The sequence below is a fragment of the Letharia columbiana genome (genome assembly GCF_014066305.1).
Source record: "Letharia columbiana isolate WasteWater2 chromosome Unknown Sc0000017_s0, whole genome shotgun sequence".
NCBI classification, from domain to species: Eukaryota; Fungi; Ascomycota; class Lecanoromycetes; order Lecanorales; family Parmeliaceae; genus Letharia; species Letharia columbiana.
Genome location: NW_023501057.1, coordinates 464,326 through 485,673, shown reverse-complemented (window position 1 = coordinate 485,673; position 21,348 = coordinate 464,326). Strand labels below are relative to the sequence as shown.

At 39.1% G+C, this 21,348-nt stretch overlaps 3 protein-coding genes across 3 annotated transcripts; 2 read left to right on the top strand and 1 right to left on the bottom strand.

Annotated features, from left to right (window-relative positions):
- Window positions 1-531: 531 nt before the first annotated feature.
- HO173_006001 (uncharacterized protein) lies at window positions 532-4,868 on the top strand (the record flags this gene model as incomplete). The annotated part of the gene is made up of 6 exons (XM_037307913.1): window positions 532-2,080; window positions 2,143-2,197; window positions 2,266-2,674; window positions 2,749-2,846; window positions 3,012-3,118; window positions 3,277-4,868. 6 exons carry the CDS (start codon window positions 532-534, stop codon window positions 4,866-4,868), a joined length of 3,810 nt encoding a protein of 1,269 aa, XP_037165173.1.
- Window positions 4,869-10,136: 5,268 nt separating this feature from the next.
- Window positions 10,137-11,730, top strand: HO173_006000 (uncharacterized protein; the record flags this gene model as incomplete). Its single annotated transcript, XM_037307912.1, has 10 exons — window positions 10,137-10,259; window positions 10,325-10,361; window positions 10,416-10,504; window positions 10,559-10,611; window positions 10,690-10,924; window positions 10,974-11,041; window positions 11,091-11,143; window positions 11,205-11,234; window positions 11,291-11,549; window positions 11,610-11,730. 10 exons carry the CDS (start codon window positions 10,137-10,139, stop codon window positions 11,728-11,730), a joined length of 1,068 nt encoding a protein of 355 aa, XP_037165172.1.
- A 168-nt stretch (window positions 11,731-11,898) lies between these two features.
- On the bottom strand, window positions 11,899-12,631 carry HO173_005999 (uncharacterized protein; the record flags this gene model as incomplete). The annotated part of the gene is made up of 2 exons (XM_037307911.1): window positions 11,899-12,515; window positions 12,577-12,631. The coding sequence occupies 2 exons, from the start codon at window positions 12,629-12,631 to the stop codon at window positions 11,899-11,901; spliced, it is 672 nt and encodes a 223-aa protein (XP_037165171.1).
- Window positions 12,632-21,348: the final 8,717 nt, after the last annotated feature.

Genomic DNA, 21,348 nt, shown 5'->3' with positions numbered 1-21,348 from the left:
GGCAGAGGAGAGTCGACCAGAGGGTGGGACTGGACTTGCTGCAAAGCACGGCGAACAACCTTGCTTTGTCAACACCGTAGCTCGCTCTCACGGTTCTTCGAACAAACAAGCCACAACCAGTCCTGACCTTCTTCCCTGGGAAATCGTTGATTGACAGTCACTCGGAGAGTTTTCCTTCAATCATACACCGTAAGGACCAGAAGACCCTTCTTTTTCCTTACCCCACAAATGACATCCTAGACGCCGATCTTTTAGATCTCATCGCGCGTTCCTTGGCAAAATCCGTTGTATCAGTATCAAATCAAGTTTAGAAAATACTAACCTCATTCGACTCCTTCCCTATGTCATTCTACTTACTGTTTGAAGGTCCATGTAAATTAGCATTACTATCAATTCCCAACATCGAGAGAGAACAGTTGCTTGTTCAATTGACTCTGTATACAAACCCTAATTTCCTCTCCATGTCCTGCCCCCAAACCCCCCGTGATTCTATGCTCTCGTTCACTTCAATAGTGCCGTTGGCCCACAATCATGTCGAACCACGACGACTTTGACGAGAATGCTTCAAGCCGTACCAACCAGGCGCCATACACCGAGCGACACCCTATACCAACCATTTCGCGGTATCAGGATCGGAAACAAGAGCGCCAGGAGGACTCTGAAGCCACTGTACCCCAATCCAATATAGAGCACGAAGCTCCGAAAAAAGAAGAGCATTATGGGCTCTTTGATTCTACAAAACGTTTCCTCCACCTCGATGGCCATATCAACGATGAAACGATAAATGAACAGTACCCATACAGCTCCTACAACCGAAATGTTGACGGAAATCCTCCTGATTCGGAGGGAAAGAACGATCATAGAGATAGCCTTCCGAGTGAGGGTGGGGACCAAGACGGATCTGAAAAGTCTTCAACGCTCAAGGATACGTCGGAGGCAACCGACAATACGTTGGATCCACGACAAAAGAGGAAGAACATGAAGCACATGAAGAGAGACCACGCCCCTCGAGAAGTGACGGATCCTGTAACGCACCTCAAGGTCATGGTCCATGATACAACTAACAAAGAGCTCCAAACTGTTCCTGCGAATGAACCTCCTCCGGGCTCAAATCATCGAAGTGCTACTGGTGCCAGTGCAGGCTCGAAAACCAAGTCTGAACTTGAGCAGGAGACGCAGGAACAGCAGGCAGTCCACCAGCGAATGGAGAAGCTCTTCCCACCGCCAAGTTTTGCTGCTACAAAAAAAGAGATAAGCAGTGTCTACAGTCTTGCTTTCACAGTGGGAACAAGTTCTCTTCTTCTCACCGCGCTTTCCCTTCTTGTTGGAAGCCATTTCATCAGCGGTAGGACTGATATGCAAAGATCCTGGCCTCATACCCTGCTACTGTCCTCACTATTGCTGGTCTTTGGTGTGGTAGCTGGCGGCGGCATCATCTGGGGCATACGGGGTTGGCTAATTCACAGGATCAACGACATCTGGGATGAAGAAGTCTGGGATAGCGCAAGGAAGCAAGAACAGGAAACTATCAGTTCTCCAATGCCGGAATCGACTCAATGGCTCAACAGTCTTCTGTCCAGTGTTTGGCCACTCATCAACCCCGAACTTTTCACCAGCCTGGCGGATACTCTTGAAGATGTCATGCAAGCGTCATTACCCAAACTAGTGCGCATGGTCAGCGTCGAGGACTTGGGTCAGGGTAATGAAGCCATTCGTATTCTAGGAGTCCGGTGGCTTCCCACAGGAGCGGCTGCTAAGACGGTGTCCAAAGATGGCAAAGTCAAGAATGACAAGGACGAAAGCGACCGTAAAGTCCCTGGGCAAGGCGGAGTCGACGATGAGAGCAAACCAGACGACGTGGGATCATCTGGGAAAGATGAGCAGTCAAAGGGAGATGAACAGAAGAAGGAGGGTGACGAGGAGAACATTGCTGAGGGCATGGAAGCAGAGGAAGGTGATTTTGTTAATGTTGAGGTTGGATTTTCATACAGAGCGTCAAGTAGCGGCAAAGGCATTAAGGAGAAATCCAAGAACGCTCATCTGTTTCTGGCTTTCTATCTACCTGGAGGTATTCGTTTCCGTAAGTTACTATCCCAATGCTACCTTTTCTAACTAGCAGTAAGACGTGCTAATCGGGTCCAGCTGTCTGGGTGGAGCTCCGTGGCATCGTCGGTACGATGCGTCTCCGTCTCCAACTGTAGGCTGACCGAGTCTTTCAAGCTCGCTGCTAGCACAGATCGATTGACTTGCTGACTCTGATGAAAGATGCCCCGACCCACCATTCTTCGCGCTCTGCACTTTAACCTTCCTTGGGCAGCCCAAAGCAGACCTCTCCTGTGTGCCACTGACAAAAAGGGGACTTAACCTAATGGATTTACCGCTCATCTCGTCCTTCGTGCAAAGCTCTATCGATGCTGCGCTCGCGGAATACGTAGCTCCAAAGAGCTTGACGCTGGATCTGAAAGACATGCTTGTAGGAGATGATTTCAAGAAAGATACCACGGCCCGAGGTGTTTTGATGGTCAAAATCAAAAGAGGGCGGAACTTCAAGGCAGGAGACCCAGGCTTGGGAATTTTGAAAAAGGCTTCGTCTGACGCGTACGTTGCCGTGGGATGGGCAAAATTCGGAAAGCCTGTGTGGAGTACACGAGTTATCGTGAGCGACATGGAACCTGTGAGCACCCATTCTGTGCCTTGAAGCTCATAACTCTTATTCTAAACACAATGCTAAAAACCGGATTCGTGTAGGTCTGGGATGAGACTGCTTTCATCCTTGTGGGTCCAGAGGAGCTCAATGCGGAGGAACGTATAAGGGTCCAGCTTTGGGATTCTGACCGTACTTCAGCGTAAGGCACCTTTCGGAGTTATCCCTTTCCATTCGCGACTGCTTTTTGAGTCGCGAGACACTTTGGAGGAACGGGTCACCCATTTTATCACCTTTCTGCTCCCCAAACATGTCTTATCTCCCAAACTTGATCACGAATGGGAATGCTGACTTCGAGATGTGCTAGCGATGATGATCTTGGCAGAATCGAATTAGACCTCAAAGAACTGATGCACTCGCCTCAATCTAAAGAAAAGATGTGGGATCGAACCGATGGCTTTCTTGCTCTAGAAGGTGCGTACACCTCGGAGTAAAGTCCCCTTCCGTGTTCGAAGGTTGAGTTGCAAACCGTGTTTGGGAAGTGAATCCAAACGCTAGCTTCCCTCTTAGACCGTGTCTTGTAGCTCAAGCATCTAATTTACTGAAAACATGCTGACCCAGAATCCACGCAGGGAGTAAAGAAATGCCGGGGACTTTGGATTGGAGTGTGGGATATTTCTCGAAGACAAGCATCCGAGATGAACAGCTAAAGAAACAAACAATCGAGGAAGATGTCAGATCACTCCAGGGATTAAAAGACAAGGTTTCCAACGATGCTAAAAGCAAACTCCGGGAAGCCACGACTCATGATGAATCCCACGAGCTAGACCAGCAAAAGGCTCAGATGTTGAAGTCCAAAGAGGACGCTATGATCATTTCAACGCCCCCGCTCGAGGACTACCCGACGGGGATTCTCGCAATTCAAATTCATCAGATTACAGGCCTAGAGTTCGAGAGAATTAATAAGGGCCAATCCAAGGGAGACGAGGGCGATGATGTCGAAGAGGACAATGATCTACCATCGAGCTACTCTACTGTGATCTTGAATCACCAGACCGTATTCAAAACACGCACAAAACCTAAGAACCCGAACCCATTCTTCAATGCGGGAACCGAACGATTCATCAGAGACTGGCGGACCACCGAAGTGATTGTCTCGGTCCGTGATTCTCGAATCCATGAGAATGATCCTCTCCTCGGGATTGTTGCCCTACCTCTCGGCAAGATCTTGAGGGGGCGATCACAGGTGATGGACAATTATCCCTTGGTAGGGGGACTGGGCTATGGTAGGGTTCGCATATCCATGGTCTTCCGCTCCATAAAACTACAAGCTCCGAAAGAGCTTCTCGGCTGGGATAGCTACGGCACTCTGGAAGTCACAGGGCCAATTACTTCAAAGGACATCTCGCCTGGCCTGCGAAGTTTGCGCATGAAGATACGCACGACGATCAATCGGGGTAAAATGTACTCTTCCGAAACAGACACGGAAAACGGAAGCCAGTGGACAGGCAAGCATGAGCGGCCGGTGCGCGTTGCAGTTCGTAAACGCTACTGTTCTTGCGTTGTCATCGAGTTCCGGAAGAACAATCTCGGCTTGGACAAGACTCCCGCTTTCGCCGTGCTGTGGCTCAAGGATATCCCGGATGAAGAAGATCGCACCGTTACTCTGCCAGTCTGGAAGAGTGACTCGGATACTCTAAAGCGGGCACAGTCCAATTGCGACGATAATTTAGGAGAGCGAATGGGCACAATCGAGGTGCCAATTAAGTTCTACCGCGGACTGGGCGCTTACCACCATAAGCTTACCAGCAAGAGTCCGAATCTTTCAAACGTTTTCGAGGTCCTCAGCACCGCCGATGACAACCACGAAGTGGATATGGCCATGTCTGACGAGGAATCAGCGGACTCCAGCGATTCCAGCGATCCGGATGAGGAGGGGCCTCATCATGCCGCCAACGGTCTTATCCGCAAGCTCAAGATCAATAGCAAATCCTCCACAGACGGCGCGGAGGATGATGGCCACAAGGGTGGAGGGCCAATAGACCAGATTAAAGACTACAAAGTGCATAGCGAGCAATTGCATCGAAGACATAGAGGCTTGATGCAGTGGAAGGGCGCTAGGACCGCTAATTATCTGAAGACTAAGGTGCAGCATGGGAAGGATCATTTGACGGATCATTTCAAACATCATGAGCGGGATCCGGGGATAGAGACAGAGGTTTGATGGAAGGCGCGGGCACAGGAAGAGGAGAAGAGATGTACAAGCGTTGGTCCGTTCTGCTTTTCTTATACGATACCCATCATTTGGTGGCGCTGAAGGAAAACATCGAGGCTCGTTGGGATTGACGCGGATGCTAGAATTGGTAGTCGAGCACGCAGTATTCCGAACTGATGGTACGAACGAGCGCGACGCTGCATCTTTGGTATTCTGTTTGGATCGGATACGAAACATGCTTTCGTACCACGTCCTATACGTCCAATCCACCATTCGAGAGGGGTGCTCCATCCAACACCCAAGCATCGCAGCCCCTACTCCCCATCACCCGGTATAGCACCACGACCCCGATCGAGTACTACGAGACCTCCACCCCCCCATCCGCCCAACGTCGCGCCCCATCCTCCCTTCTTTCCCCCCTTCCTCCAGCTTCCCGGCCTCCTCTCCCCCGCCCGAGGAACGTCGTAACTAACCACGTACCGCTACCCTCCTCCAAGCACGGCCCCCACCACCCGCTCCGGAACCCGCTTACCCGTCATGCCGGCATACAAACGACGGTGCACGCGGCGAGGGCATGATGCGGGTTACCGCGCGCTGGTGTGATTCACTCGGCTCGCGGGTTCTCAGGTCGTCAAGGGTGAGATGTCAGATGGGTGGGTGGGTGATGGGGCATGATGCCATTGTTTTGCGTGATGGAGTCTGGCATGGGCTGTATTCTGGCGTTGGGAGGTAGGCGATTTTTCTTGGGTGGGTGGGGGTGAGGCTGCGAGGGTAGGGGGTTTGGAGGTTCGTGGTAAAGTATGCTTGCGGGTTGTGTTGTGGAGGGTTTGGGATCTGATGCGTGCGGGTTGTATGAGCGATGGTGTTGGGATTCTACTTGGTGTGAATTGGGTATGGATACTGGAAGGTTGGGATTTTGGAGCATGACTCGGGCATCTCATTCGCAGTGCCGGGCGTGTTCTCCCATCGTATGAGGGGACGAGGAGAGGTTGGTGCAAGGAGTCGTCGTAGATGCAAATGGATGATGATACGTACTCTACAACATTTACACCGCTGCGAAGTTCTTGGAATACAGAGCTGCCAAACACCAGTTTCGGCTGAGAGTAGAGTACATGATGATAGCTAGCCCATAAGAAAGACAGAGACCCACGCGAAAAGTCCAGTCCAGTCCAGTCCAGTCGAACGAGGGGGGACTATCACGTTGTTACGGAACGACCAAGGGACTTGAGTGAACAAGGCAACGACTGCCACCAGGAACCGTGGTCGATCCAACCCCGTCCAGCGCAGCGCCCCCTCTACCGTCGGCACCAACAAGCGTTCCTTCCTCCATCTCACGCATATCAGCAATGATCAAACCCAGAAGCGCAGACTTCAACGAATCAAGCACGCGGGTCCGTTGACACGGGGTGCCGGCCCTTCGATCCCGACCGCGCCATCGTCCGGGAGGTGGTGCAGAGGGGTCGCGGCGGCGTAAGGGGTCGCTGTCGTGGTGAAGGAGGTGGGCTCAGCGACCAGTTGACCGCGTCCTCGTCGCGGCGGCGTAGAGGGTCGTTGTGGCTTTCGGATGTGTACCAGTGGACGGGGAAAGCGGGGGGAGGGGTGGTATCCTACACGCCTTGGATTAGGCGTCGGGATTGTCATCGAAGAGCTTGGGCAAAGGGGACATCACTTACCGCTGGGGATGTCGATGTTGTCTGGGTTTTTGGTGGTGGCATTAGAATTTTGTTTTTTTTACCGGTCAGACAGACCCCTGAGCTGTCATCGAAAGGCTTAGGGAAGAAAAGTATCACTTACTGATGTCTGTATCGGGAAGTTGTGGTTGTGGTCGTGGGAGTGGGAGTGCAGAAGCCGAGAGAGCACAGACGACTGCTGCTAGGGTGCGGATAGCGAGATGCATAACGAGGATATAGAGAAAATTCCTCCAACAGATGTTGCTGTTGTTAGGCTGTCTTGAGATGATAGGGAAGAGGATAGGGTCTGCTATGAGAGTGACTCTCAAAGACCACCTTCATACACAAGGTCATATCGGGTACCCATGTGAGTGCAGGCCTGACCCGTTGCGGTGTAGACACGTGCAAGATTCCTTCGAGGATCATGCAATATTGACTACCTGCAGTCGCAGGTGTTCCACAGCCCCAAAGACGTCAAAATGCCCGCAACGCGTACACCCTCGTACATGATGAGTAGTTTAACTTCATTGGTAGATGTTAAGCAGCCCGCAGTCATTTCTTCCTCGTTTCACAACAAGATACTACCGCCCAGAGGATCCAGGTGAATGCGGAGATGGCATCCCACGCGGGAAGTCAGGCCTTGGAACTCAGGACCGCGTTTTCAAGAAGGAAGGCACAGTCTTTCCATCAAACATACCGAAAATGTCAACAGTCTCGATACCGGTGGCGCTCTCCATCCGCACGTCTTTGATAATGAAATTTACCGAGCCCGGAGCAGATGAACGGGCCTCGCAGAACCCGGATTGTCCTCGCTTCCTTCAAAGACAATACGCGTGAACAATCTCAGCCAAACACACATGCCCAATCATCTTCGCCGAACTGGCAGGAAGAGGTTCAGTCACTCTCTGGTTCGACCGTCTCACTGCAGCTGTAACCTGTCAGCAAATCTTCAAAACCCCCCCCATCTGCACCGTTGCGGCACCGTAATGGAGACATCGGATTCTAATGCCTGGAGGCCGAGAGCATGTTAATGGCCGAAGGACCACCGCAAAGCGATACATTCCAAGACTTGATACATCAGGATCATCTTGAAAGGGGCAGGCTGCCACAAATCATGTGGAGTAGGTTTACGTGAGAGCTGTGCATTGTTTCTTGGCATCACATGAGAAGCTCAATCTCTAGAGGCCACAGTGGATGAAGCGTCCTCCCAGGCACTGGGGAAGCCAAGAGAGGTTGCAGCAATAGGAAATGTTCCGACGACAGTGTGGCATGCAAATTGCCAATTCTGGTATTGCACCGTCGCCACCCTTCTAAATGAATGTAGCTGGAGATTGAGCCGCATTTCAGCTAAGGTAATAGGCATCACCAAATGAAACCCATTGTATGGAACATGATACAAATGATCAATACGGAGAGTCGCGGGCTACGAGGAATCGGTTTAGTATTCGTTTAGGGTTCCGTGGGTGTGGCATCGGGATCGTCGTCAGTAAGTCCTCCTGATCTCAAGCATTAGCAGTAGTCGGATGGAAGGTGAGGCGCAACTCACCTGGCGTCACCAGAGCTACATCCCAATTGCCATGCGTAATTGTCCAGCGCTTCTTGCGCGTGGAATCAGTATCGGCAATAGCAGACTCTTCTAATACGATCCATTAGCGATGAATAATCTGAAAATATCTGCACAACACAGCTGGCTGTGTCTCGACCTCTAATTCTTGCGGAAAGAAGCTCCGGCGCTGTTTGGGTGTGCGGACAGCACGAGAATCTACTTTAGGGCCTTCCTTCCCCACAACCAAAAGTGCCGATTCGACGTCGCGGCGCACAGGTCCTTCAGACCCAACGATAGCATGTTCGACGATATCCTCGCGCGGTTTAAGCGCGTGGATGGCGTTAGCATCAGCTACTTCCTCTGAGTTCAACCGTCAGCAACAATGAATGCTGCGTGTGTAAAAGGCACTCACCGGTCGATCGGGCTTTGCAACGTAGAGGGTCTTGTCCTAGGGCCCAGTCGGCGCGGAGAAGCCCAAAAGGGTCACATGGGACTGCGCGGTCATCAGGCAAAGAAGTGAGGTCTGTATATGCGCATCAGCCTGGCAAATGAAGAGGGTAAATGTTAGGGATTGACACATCGAGACATGATGGCAGTGGCAGGGCAAAGACCAAGAGAGGCCAGAGAAGAAGCGCCGATGAAAGGTAGAGGGCGGAACGCATTGTGAGGGTCAATAAAGAGGCGAGTCGACGTAGCTTCTGACTTTTGAAGCAGCTGGGAGGCAAGGTGATTGCTTGAGGATCCTTGGGTATAGGTCACGTACTTTATTCACGTGGATTATGAAGGCATCAGGGGTTGACGATGCTTGGAGATCGGTCGAAAACTTTAATCGGGCGTCTTGGGACGGCATTGATGGCCGATGATGTGGGCTTCTTTTGTGCGGCGTGCGCATATCGAGTATTTGATTCGTATGCCTTGTGGCTGCATCAACAATCGACAATGTCGATTTCTCTCGTGAGGCGGCGTGTGCATTTCATGTGTTTCAATTCATGCAAACAATCCTTCCGCTTCACACGTGATGGCCCCCAACATGGATGTTTCACAGCCCCATACACGCCGCAGCGAATGTACCCGCATACCACCCGGAAGAACTCAGCCTTTCGATGAGAGTACCTTTGCCGTACGAATGCATGCTTGAAGAGAGTAGAGAACCTTTGGCTCGGTTCCGACGCAAGAGAGCTTTGTTATTTCCCTAACGCTTACTTAGCTCCCACGGACACCACATGGATCTTGTAGGATCAGAAGAGCCGACTTTAAAGCAGCGAATTGATGTTTGGTAAGCCTATCCTTTTCCGATACAGCACTCGCGTTCTGAAACGGGACCTCCTCGGAATGGGTCTCGAACTTCGCTTGCTAGAGGATCAGTGTGGCAGGACGAACGGTGGCCCACGTCAGATTCTCAGATCCCCTGAATTGACCATGGTACATACTGGCAGCGCTTTGGCTCTCAAAAGAAGGGCACAGCCTCGGTGCTCACTCATCCACTGTGCACATTCTCGATTCTGGCCGTGGTGCTGGACAGAGACTGAGAGCCGGCTCTTCACAATGGCTGTGGCTTTCAGCTGCTTTTCTTCGGAGCTGAAACATTTACTGCGTCTTGTGGACAAGAGAGTGGGCGTCGTAAGACCCTACTTTCAAACCGTCGTTCATGCATGACTTCGTTTTCTGTTGTGGTGAGGGCTGACTATTCCTGTGGCCCCGCCTGCCTCGGATTGCAGGGGCTGGCACAATGCAGAGATCGAGAGTATTTTCTCACTGTCTCGATGTGCATTACTGCGGCACTGTGATCGAGCGTTTTCACCTGACGCCTTCTGAAAGGCCGAGAGCGATCCTGTGGCCGCACTGCCTTCATGAAAGCATGCAGGTCAAAAACCCACAGCGATACCGTCATGCATGCTCGCTCGTATGGCCGCGATCGTAATGAATATCTAGTATCCTTGAAGTCTCCTGTTTCCTTCATTGAAGGCCTGTTCTTCTCAATCTGCAGTGGTCTCGCATTGCATTCGAGTTCTCAGCACTAGTCTTCGATCCTTTCACCATGGGTGAAATACACCGGGAAAAATGTACGCGCTGGCGACAGTGTTGACCCTGCTGGCGGCCGTAGCTGTTCTGCTTCGCCTTCATGCTAGAAAGATTAAGAATGCGGTCCTTGCATGGGACGACTACCTGGTTGTTTTCGCACTGGTAGATCGGGTCCAACGAGTGGCGCATCTGTCTTGCGATTGACAAACTGACAAAGGTGGATCCAGCTTTTCACGACTGGTACCGCATTGTGTATGTTCGTTGGTCGGTACTCGACCTCAGAGATTCGGTTGGCTGTGGGCTGATTCCGAGATACAGGAACCGCACTTGGGGATCTAGGACGACACACAAAGATCGCATCAGATGGATCACTCGTTTTTACCCATCATCTAGAGGTCTTCCAACAGGTAAGACCTTTCTCCAGTCTTCCTGTCTGTTGCATCTCCAACGGTGGTGTCTAGATCAATTATGCTTCACTGATGACCTCAACATTGACGTTCGGCCTGACGAAGTTGTCAGTGCTTCTTCTTTACAAGAGGTAGATCTATCTCATGGATGTTCGCAAGAATGAGTTACTCACAAAAGCTGCAAGGATCTTCCGCGGTGCTTTGTTCTTGGCCCTCGTCTGGACCATGATCACAATCATTGTGATATGGACCGTTGGCTTCTTCTTCGCGAATATGCTCCAATGCTACCCAATATCAGAGAATTGGACTGGCTTTGGAGGCACTGCTGACACTTGCATCGATGAAAACATGATGTACATTGGACAAGCGTTCTCAGACGCTATCACAGACCTCATGATCCTTGTAATGCCCATCCCTTGCGTAAGCCTTCCTATGTCTCCCCTTTAGACTCGGGCTGATTGCCACCTAGATCTGGGCGTTTCAGCTGCCAGCAAAACAGAAAATCGGCGTGAGTGGCATGTTTCTGCTGGGAATATTGTAAGCCTCTTTTGCACGCAGTTAGGAAGTCAATGCTTATACACCAAAGGACCATTGCGGCAAGCGTTACGAAGCTCGTGTTTTTCTTTAAGATTGCTGTCGGTAAGCTTTTCTTCATGATCTCATCAGAAATGGAAGGCCACTAACGACCTTCAACCTCAAGAGTCCAATACTGGTGACGAGGATTTTACTTGTATGAATATCTGCAAGCCCAACAGTAACGACCTTGGCTTACCCATTGACGAAAAGATCTGTTTACCCCAACTCTGTACTGGCCAATGATGGAATCTTCGCCCGGGATCGTTGGGGCCTGCTTGCCTTTGTTTCGCCCCATCATCAGTGAACTTTTCCTAGTCCGAAGCATTCGAGAAATCATTTCCTTTCCGTCCACAGGCATTACAAGCTCGAAAAAGCCCCTGAGGGATGCTGGAAACCTGGAGGATCGCGACAACAGCTCTTCTGCGGTTAGCTCCGAAGGCTCCATATATGCTGGCGGAGACCATAACGGGTAAGCCATCTAGGCAGAAGATCTTATCTTTTCCATCGCTAATTGTAACGTTGTGACCAGGGGTCAATATCTTGGTCGCGATCAAGTCTATGTACCCAAAAAGACACTCGAGAAGGTTGGCGATGTCGGTACCAAAAGGAACGCAGTAGAGCAACGCTACCATGCAAGCGGGTACATTTGAAGGAAAAGGAACGCAACAGACGCGAACGTGAGGGGGGGGGAAGAGGGAATTCTCGAATAGATCTTATAGATTACAGATTTTGCGCAGAGAAAGGAGAAAAAAGTATGCCGGGCACCTTCAGAACATGCCATCATCTCTATTTTCAAAGCCACTCCATCTCACCGTTTTTCAAATTTTCTTCTTCGAATTCGGACTCTTATGCTTATTCCTCTCCTCACCTTTGCTCTCACCATTCGCCGTCTTCTCCTTCCTTGCCCTATGACTCTCCACCTCTTGCCCTTCTTTCCTCTCAGCATACCACTGCCCGGCTTGCAACACTAGCACTCCAACCAGTACGAGCGCCAATATAGTGTTGCTAGCTGCCATCACTTTCAAACTGTCATCTCTCCCGAGAAACTCCTCTGCTCCCGCTTCCACACCTTTCACGCCAACAGCTAGCTCCCCTTCAACAAGCTCGCGGTCGTATACACCACTGGTAACGACCCTCAGGCCTTTGACAATGTTGGCAAGGTATATAATCACACCGCACATGTACAGTACCAGGCTGGCGCCGTCGAAGAGCATATTGGATTCCGAGGGCCTGTAAAGCTTGATGAAGAAACCTAGGAGGCCTGTTCCGATGACCGTGTGGAGAATACGGGGGATTATGAGCGGAGAAGCGTGCAGGAATTTCAGGTGGTTCTCGAGCCTGACGTAGGCTTCAGGCGGACATGCGGCTGGGTTCCATAGGATGGGGTAGTCGTAGGGGAAGAGGGAGAAGAGGATGCCGAGGCCAAAACATGTCGCTATTCAATAAATTCAGCGGTATTCATGATATAAATCGGTGACGAGTTAGATGATACGCACGGCAGAGAATCATAAAGGTTGCAAAAGCCGTTGCGCCATGGCTTCCCCAGGCCATATCTCTGCTGGACTGTCAGGGAAGGTGCGCACCGCGTAGTAGTCGAGGTGTACAACCAATCTCGGGCGGAGTGCGAAGTAAATGTAATCAAGTACGATCGGGTAGGGTCCCACGAGTTATCTTGATTTCGTTCGCTGCAGATGCTGCTTATCAGGCAACTGCTGAATGTGTGTGAGGAATCTTTTTCTGCGAAATATCTTTCTCCAATTGGAACAGCTTAGGGTATCAGGATCACTTCGTTCAAGGTCTCTTGAGGTAATTGTAGTGACTGCCCCAAGTTATGTTGGAGAATGAGAAGGAAAGAGGCCTGCAAGAGGGTTGTCGTCAATTAGGGATTTGGGCTTGGCTTCACAGTGAATTACCGTGTACGGCAAGCCGGCTACGCTAAGTCCTTAATTAGGTAAAGTATAATCTAATAGAATCCACAACGATTATTTAAAAATTTCTTTTTTTTTTTTTTTTTTTTTTTTTTTTTTTTTTTTTTTTTTTTTTTTTTTTTTTTTTTAAATTTTTTTTTTTTTAAATTAAAAAGGTTTTTAATTAAATTTTTTTTTTTTTTTTTTTTTTAGGGCTTTTGAGTGAAAAGGGGAGCGATCTTTGGTAAGCGGGCTGTCCGGCTGTCGAGCGAACTTTGGTGAGCGATATTTGAATTCCTTGCGCTTTAATAATTATAAGACTAAATTTAAAAATTATTTTTTTATCTGAAAGCCCACATTTCGTTCTATAACTTAAAAATAAAATCTCAAAATTTTAATAGAAAATAAAAAAGTTATTTTATGTGTCAATAACGTACACCTAATTTTTGATGAGGAGGCGCGGGAGGGCGAGATTTTGATGGTTGCGGACGCTAATTTATTTACCCGCGATGACTCAGCCGGTCTAGTCAAAAAGCGTAGAGGACCCGAATTTATAATTGGCTGTATATACAAATTCAAGGTTTTCTAGTTTAGCTCTATCTTATTCTTTTATATATATTAATTTACGAGTATAGAGATAAAGGCCTATAAATTAAATTCATAAACATTTTTTTTTATTAGAGCTATCGAGTAAATTTGATAAGCGATCTTTAGTAAGCGATATTTGAATTTCTTACTCTTTAATAATTATAAGACTAAATTTAGAAATTCTTTTTTTATTTAAAAGCTCATATTTCGTTCTATAATTTAAAAAAAAAATCTTAAAAATTTAATAGAAAATAAAAAAGTTATTCTATACATTAATAATATATATCTATTATTTTTCAATTAGAGCTATTCGACTATCGAGCGAACTTTAATAAGCGATATTTAAATTCCTTACGCTTTGATAGCTATAAGATTAAATTTAGATTTTAGAATTTTTTTTTATCTAAAAGCTTAGATTTCGTTCTACAATTTAAAAAAAAATCTTAAAAATTTAATAGAAAATAAAAAAGTTATTCTATTTGTTAGTAACGTATATCTATTATTTTTTAATAGAGACTATCAAAATTACTTCTAATTATCGAGAAATAAACTTTCTAAAAGTTTAATAAGCTACTTATTCTTTAATAGCACTCTACTATTAAATAGTAACTTTTTAAATTTATTAAGTAGTAGACTCGTAACTAAAATATCGTGCTAACTATATTCGATCTACGGCTACTAGATTCTTAACTTAAAGAAATTTTAGAGATATTAAAGTCGCTGCTATCTAGGGTCTCGATTATCTACTTAATAAATAGATATCTAATATAGACGTCTATAAGGGCGCGTTTAGGCGTCTTTCTAGCTATAACGTTATTAAAGAATTAAACTTAATAAAGAATAGCGCGTTATATATATAAGAGGCTACTCTAGAGCGTATATATAATACGAAATAAGTAATTTATAGAGTATACTTATTAATCTAGAGTAGTAAGTTATAAGTCGATATAATTCTACTTATAATAGAGTTAAAAATAGAGCTATAGAGGTAAATAAGTAAATTATTCGATAATTAAAAGTAATTTTAATAGTCTCTAATAGTTATAAATATTAATTTATTTACTCGCGATAACTTAGTCGATCTAATTAAAAAGCGTAGATTTAATAAATTTATAATTAACTATATATCAGACCTAATATATTATAAGCCTTGGCGCTACTTACGCTAAGGCGCCGACATCGCATATACTACGTTAAAGTCTCTTTCAGAGTTTAATTTCAATAACGTACCTCGTATATCTAGGGGCTTAACGAATATAGATCTACTTCGTATACCCCGAAGTTTTAATATTTCTTAGAGATTAATTCTACTATTAAATATACTATTAAACTCTATAATAATTCTATATCTTTTATAATCTATATTTACTAATTAATTATTAATAAACTACGCCCTTATAATTCTAATCTCTCTATCTTTTAAAAAAAAGATCTATTATTATTATAATATCGAGTTTATTACTAAATTATATAATAAAAAATAAAGATAATATCGAGAGCCACTATAGCGTCGATAATAAGTTCGAGAATTTCTTATTAATAAAAGACCTTACTATAAAAAAACGTCTTATAATTATTAGAGCCGAAAATCGTTATTTAAAATAAAAATAAGAATTAATTATATTAAAGGCTTATAATCGTAAACTTTATAACGTTAATTTACCGTCTATAACTAGCGAAGATTTATTTATATTAATTACTATCGCGTCTCTAACGAATATATTAATTAAAATAAAAATACTTCGCTTTAAAAGAATATATCTTTATAAAAATATTAGTAAAAAAGAGTATCTACGCTAATTCCGCGAAGTCGAAATTAAGTTTTTTATAAATTCTAAGTATTTTATTATTAACTAATTAAGGATTATTTATTATATATAATTTTTAGAAGATAACTTTAATATTTAATAATATAAATATTATTAAATTTATAGTCTAAGAAATATAACTTTCGAATTCTTTAAGTAATTTCTACTTAATTTAATAGCGAATCTAATAAATTATTATCTTCTTATCTATAAAAAGTGAGAGAAGATTAAATAACGCTTTAATTAGAAAATATCTATTTTTAAGATCTATCTAGAGAAGCTAGAGGCCTATATAATTCTATTTTCTAAAAAGTATTAAGCTAATTTCTTCTTAATTAAGCTTAGATTAAAACTTAAAAATAAGATTTTAAATATTAATAGTATATCGAAGTAACGAATTTTTTATTTTATTTAGATTATTATATAGAAAAAGATTTTAAAACGCATACACTTTAGCGATAATTTCTATTTAAAATCTTCGAGAGAGTTCGCTAAGAATAAGCCTCTAAAGAATTAAATTTTAAAGTCTAAATTAACTCTAAATAGCGGCGCTTATATAATACGTATCTAAGATAATAGCGTAAAGCGTAAAATCGAATTCTTTAATTCTAATTATAAGAAGAATAGTTATTTCTATTATAGAAAATAGAATTATTAAATATTTAAGTATTTAGATCTTAATAAATCGTCTATAGTATATATCGATATAGTATTAATAAAAAAAGATTTAATCTTATAATCGTCTTAGAAGCGAGATAAAAATAATAATTAATAGAGATAATTTCTTCTATTTTTACGAAGAAGTAAATAAAGCTTTAGAATAAATAGAGGTAACTTATTACTCTACTCGATATTAGAGTATATATTAATTTAATTTTATATAAATTCGTAATTTAATAAAATTTAAAATCTTATAATATTATTTTATCGTAATTAAAAGCGCTAAGTAATTAAAGTATATACTACTATAGCGTATATTAGCTAAATTACTAATTAATAAATAGCTAGAATTAAAATAAAAAGTATAATATACTCTTCTATATTATTAACTAAAAAGACTTTAATATTATATTAAGTATACTTAGATTAAATTAATTATAAGTATTATTAAATTTAGCGATAAAGTAATAGCGATTTAAAATTAACGCTAATAAATTATAAATTAAAAAATTAATAAAATTTATTTAAACTATTAAAAAGAAATTAAATATATTTATAATTATATACGCTATAATAATATAAAGCGAATCGAAAAATAAGCGTAGTTTAAAGCTCTCTTAAAAGTTATTAAAGTTTAATAATATTTTTTTTAATAAAAAATAGAGATCTTATTTACGCTTAAATAAGAAGATTTTATTATTAAAATTAAGAGCGATAAAAAGCCGCTATATAGCCCTTTATATAATTTATTTTAAACGAAATTAGCGAAACTATAACGCTATCTAAAAAACTTTTTTTAGAAAAATTAAATTTATTACTCGACTTTCTTAGCCGAAATATTAATTTTTTTTATTCTTAAAAAAAATAGAGAACTTTATTTTTATATTAATTATCGAGGTCTAAACGCGATAACTATTAAAAATTAATACTCGCTATCTCTAATTATCGAGACTCTAAATTACTTATATAGATTTAAAGTCTTTATAAAGCTAGATCTTAAGAATATCTATTATTAAATTCGAATTAAAGAAAATAATAAGTAAAAAACAGCGTTCCGCAGTTATTACGATTACTTCGAATATTTAATTATATCTTTTAAACTCGTTAATATACTAATAACTTTTTAAGTATATATTAATAGAGCTCTTATAAATTTAATAAATATAACGTATATAATATATTTAAATAATATTCTAATTTATAATATTAATTTAGCGAAGTATTAACGATACGTTAAATAAGTACTTAAGTATTTATATTAGTTTCAACTATATATTAGTCTAAAAAAATATTAATTCTATATTAAATAAATTAAGTTTCTAAAGTTTATCGTATTTATCGAAGATATTATAATAAATTAAAAATATATCGCTACTATTAAGAAATAATCAAAATTAAAAAATTATCGAAATATATAAATCTTTTTAAACTTTATTAATTTCTATTAATAATATATCTATAGCTATTTTAATATAATAATATTATTTACTAACTTACTTAAAAAGAATAAAAATAATAAAAAATCTAAATTACTAAAGTGAATAGATAGCGCTAAGCTAGCGTTTTAATAGCTTTAAAGCACTTTTATAACCGCGCTATTTCTATATTACTACGATCTAAATTTAAAGCTATATCTTAAAATCGACGCTTTTAACTTCGATATAAAAATTATACTTTTATAATTAAATAAAAATAACTATTAACGATTAATAGTATTCTAATCTAGAAAAATAATTTTTATAGAGTAAAACTATAAAATTTATAATCAAGAGCTACTCGCTATTATAGCGTCTATAAAGTAATAGCGTTACTATTTAGAAGATAGTATATTTTATATTAAAATTTTAACGAATTATAATAATTTTAAAGACTTTATAAAATAGAAGAAATTAAACTTTAAGTAAGCTTATTAGATACTAAAGTTAGCTACTTATAACTTTAAGATTTTTTATTAAATAAATAAATTAAACTCTATCGACTCGCTATTATAACGCTCTAATTATAAAAAAACTTCGTCGTTAAATATTAAACTACTATCGATATTATAAAATAAATTTATACTTTAAATTAATAGCGAGTAATTATAAAAAAGTAAAAAAATTATAGCGACGATAGCGTCTATATTTCGCATTATTAATATTTAAATAGTTATTTCTAAAAGAGAGCTTAAAGCTATATAAGAGATTACTTATAACGTACTCTAAAGATTAATAAAAATATTAATTCGAGATTTATAAGTCTATAATAATTAAATAAGCTCTTTTTAAATTAATATTAATAAGTTAATAATTAAGCGTCGCGTACGTAGTTAAGTATAGATCTTATACTCTAAAAAACTATTAAGATATAATAATCGCCTTTATATCTCTAAAAATAAGGTTTTAAAAAAAGAGCTTATTAGTAAATACTATAATAATTTATTATTAAGATACTTTAGCGCTGCGAAAATATATAAGCTACTTACTCGTAAATACTATTAAAATAAAAGTCTAAAGTAAATTATCGACTATATTAAGATATATAATATTTATTAGCGAATTAAAACTTTATAACATCGCCTATATAGCGAATTAAGCTCGCTTTCTATCGTTATTAAGCTATAAAAGAAAATTTCTATAGACTTTATTATCGACTTATTAACGAGTAAATATAAGATTATTATCTACGATACTATTCTAGTTATAATAAATTAATTTATAAAAATAATAAAATATATTTCTATATCTATTATAATCGATATCGCTTAGCTAATAAAAGTATTTTATTCTAAAATAATATATTATTATAATATATTAAATAGTATTATTAGTAATAGAGACTCTATATTTACTAATAGCTTCTAATCTATTATTTACTTCTATTTTAAAATTAAGCGATATCTAAATATTATCTTTTATTTATAAATCGACGAGTAAACTAAGCGATAAAACTAAATACTAAAATATTTTTTATATATATTCGCTAACGATAAGTAAAATATTTAAATAAAATAACTATTAATAGTAAAGTTCGCTTATATAAATAATTAATATTTCTTTATCGAAACGATATCGTTCTTTCTAATATATAAATATTATTTTAAAATTCGTTAAGAGATTAAAGACGACTTCGTTAAGAGAAAGATATTTACTATAAATAATAGAATAAAGAAATTATAAGCATTAAGAGATAAGATAATAAAGCGCTTTTATAGCGCGGTTATAACTTAATTTAAGTATTATAATAAAATATATTAGCTTTAAAGTTATAAGATAGATAATTTAGTAATATTAATAATTAAAAACTTAAAATAAAAACGTCTAAGTAAAAAGTTATCTTATAAATTTATAAAATTATTTCGAATTATAGATAAGATAGAAGCGTAAATATATTATCTACTTCTATTCTTAATATATAAAATTTATAATATCTTTTATATATTATTATTTAAGCTTTATTATCTTCGCGATTATAATAATATAGCGAAAGTCTTTATTAGAGATTATTAAGAAAGGCCTTTCGCCAAATAAGACTTAATAAGAAATTACTTACTTAGAAAGTAGTTTCTTTATTAATATAATTAATTAAGTTATATTATATTAATTAGATTATTACTTCTAGTAAATAATAGTAATATCGAAATCGTCTTATTAGTATTATTTCTTTATTTAATAAATATTAAGAGATTCGATAATTAAGTTTATCGTTCTTTAATAAGTATTAATTAGAAAGTATTATAATTTTTTAATAAAGTCTTTCGCTACGTTATAAGAATAGCTTTATTATATATACTTTCGAAGTAACTACTTTCTTTTCTTATAACTTTTCTTTTTAAGAATTCCTTTAATTGTTTATTCGACGATATTATCAGTCTACTTTACGCTAAAATCGTCGAGCTTTCGCTATCTACTAAGAAGTTTCTTCTAAATCGAAGTTCCTTCTAAATCGATAATCTCGCTATACTTTTCTTCTTAAGAAAGAAACCTCTTCTAAGAAAAAAGCTTTCCTCTAAAAAATTTAAATCTTAACTTATTTAATTCTTACTTCTTTATCTACTTTCATAGTTATTAATATCGTTAATTAATCTTTATAATAATTTCTTTAAGATTCTTAATCTCTATAGTAAATCTCATTTTTAGAGATATAATAATTCTTATATTCTAGCTTTCGAAATTTCTTAAAAATAATCACTCTTTTATAAATCTCTTTAACGAGAATACTTATTATTTAATTACTTAAATCGTTAAAAGTAACTTTAAACCTTCTTAAATTAATCGAGATATTTTCGCGAGAAATAAATATATTAAAGTATAATTATAGTTTATAAAAGTATTAAGCTAGCTATATAATTAAGTTATCGATAAATTTACTTTTTAAGATATTCTTAATATCTTCGAAAGAAATATCCTAGCATTTCATCGACTTAAGAATCCTCCGTCTACTAATATTACTTTATATACTTCCTCTATAACTACCTCTTTCGAATTAAATTTCGAAAGCACTAAGTTTATTATTAGAGTTATATCTACGAAAGAGACTATTTACGCTTATTCTATCGAATTTAAAAAATTAAAATATCTTTTTAAAAAGATTAATCTTAGAGAGAGTTCGAATTCTCTTAGTAATAATAAATTATATTATAAGAATTACTTCGAAATATTACTTCTTAGTTTAAGCTATTAAGTTCGTTAGATAATTTTAACTTCTTAAAAAATAACGCTATAAAAAATAAAGATAACTTATTATATCTAAAAGCTAACGATATTAATTTCTTTAATTCTACTTTTAAAGAAGAAGAACCTATTATTAATATAAGTCGATATACTTTTTATAGAGATATCTATACTTTCGTAGATTAACTTAAAGATATTACTACTATTAAGAACTACGAAAAGATTTAAAAAAATTCTATCGACGTATTTTCGCGATAAAACTTTAGTTTAATACTTTATCGAGCTTATAAAGCTTAAAAAGATATTATTAAAAATAGTCTTATTAAAAGCTTAATTCAAATTCTTAATAAAGTAATTTAAGGAAAGAGCTTTTATAGTAATTTAATATCTTTAAACCGAACGCTATATTATAAGTAATATTAGAAATAAAAAATCGACGTAGTCTTATATTTAAAGTATCTTAAGATATATAAAGATTATCGAGTTTATTTTCATCTATAATCAGCTAATTATAATCTAGAATAATCTTTTATTAGAATTTTAATAAGATATTCTTAAGTTAACTTCGTCGATTATTCTAGATTATTTTCTAAATTAAATTAATATTAAGTCGAGTATTTAATTTAAAATAATATAATAAAATTATAATCTTT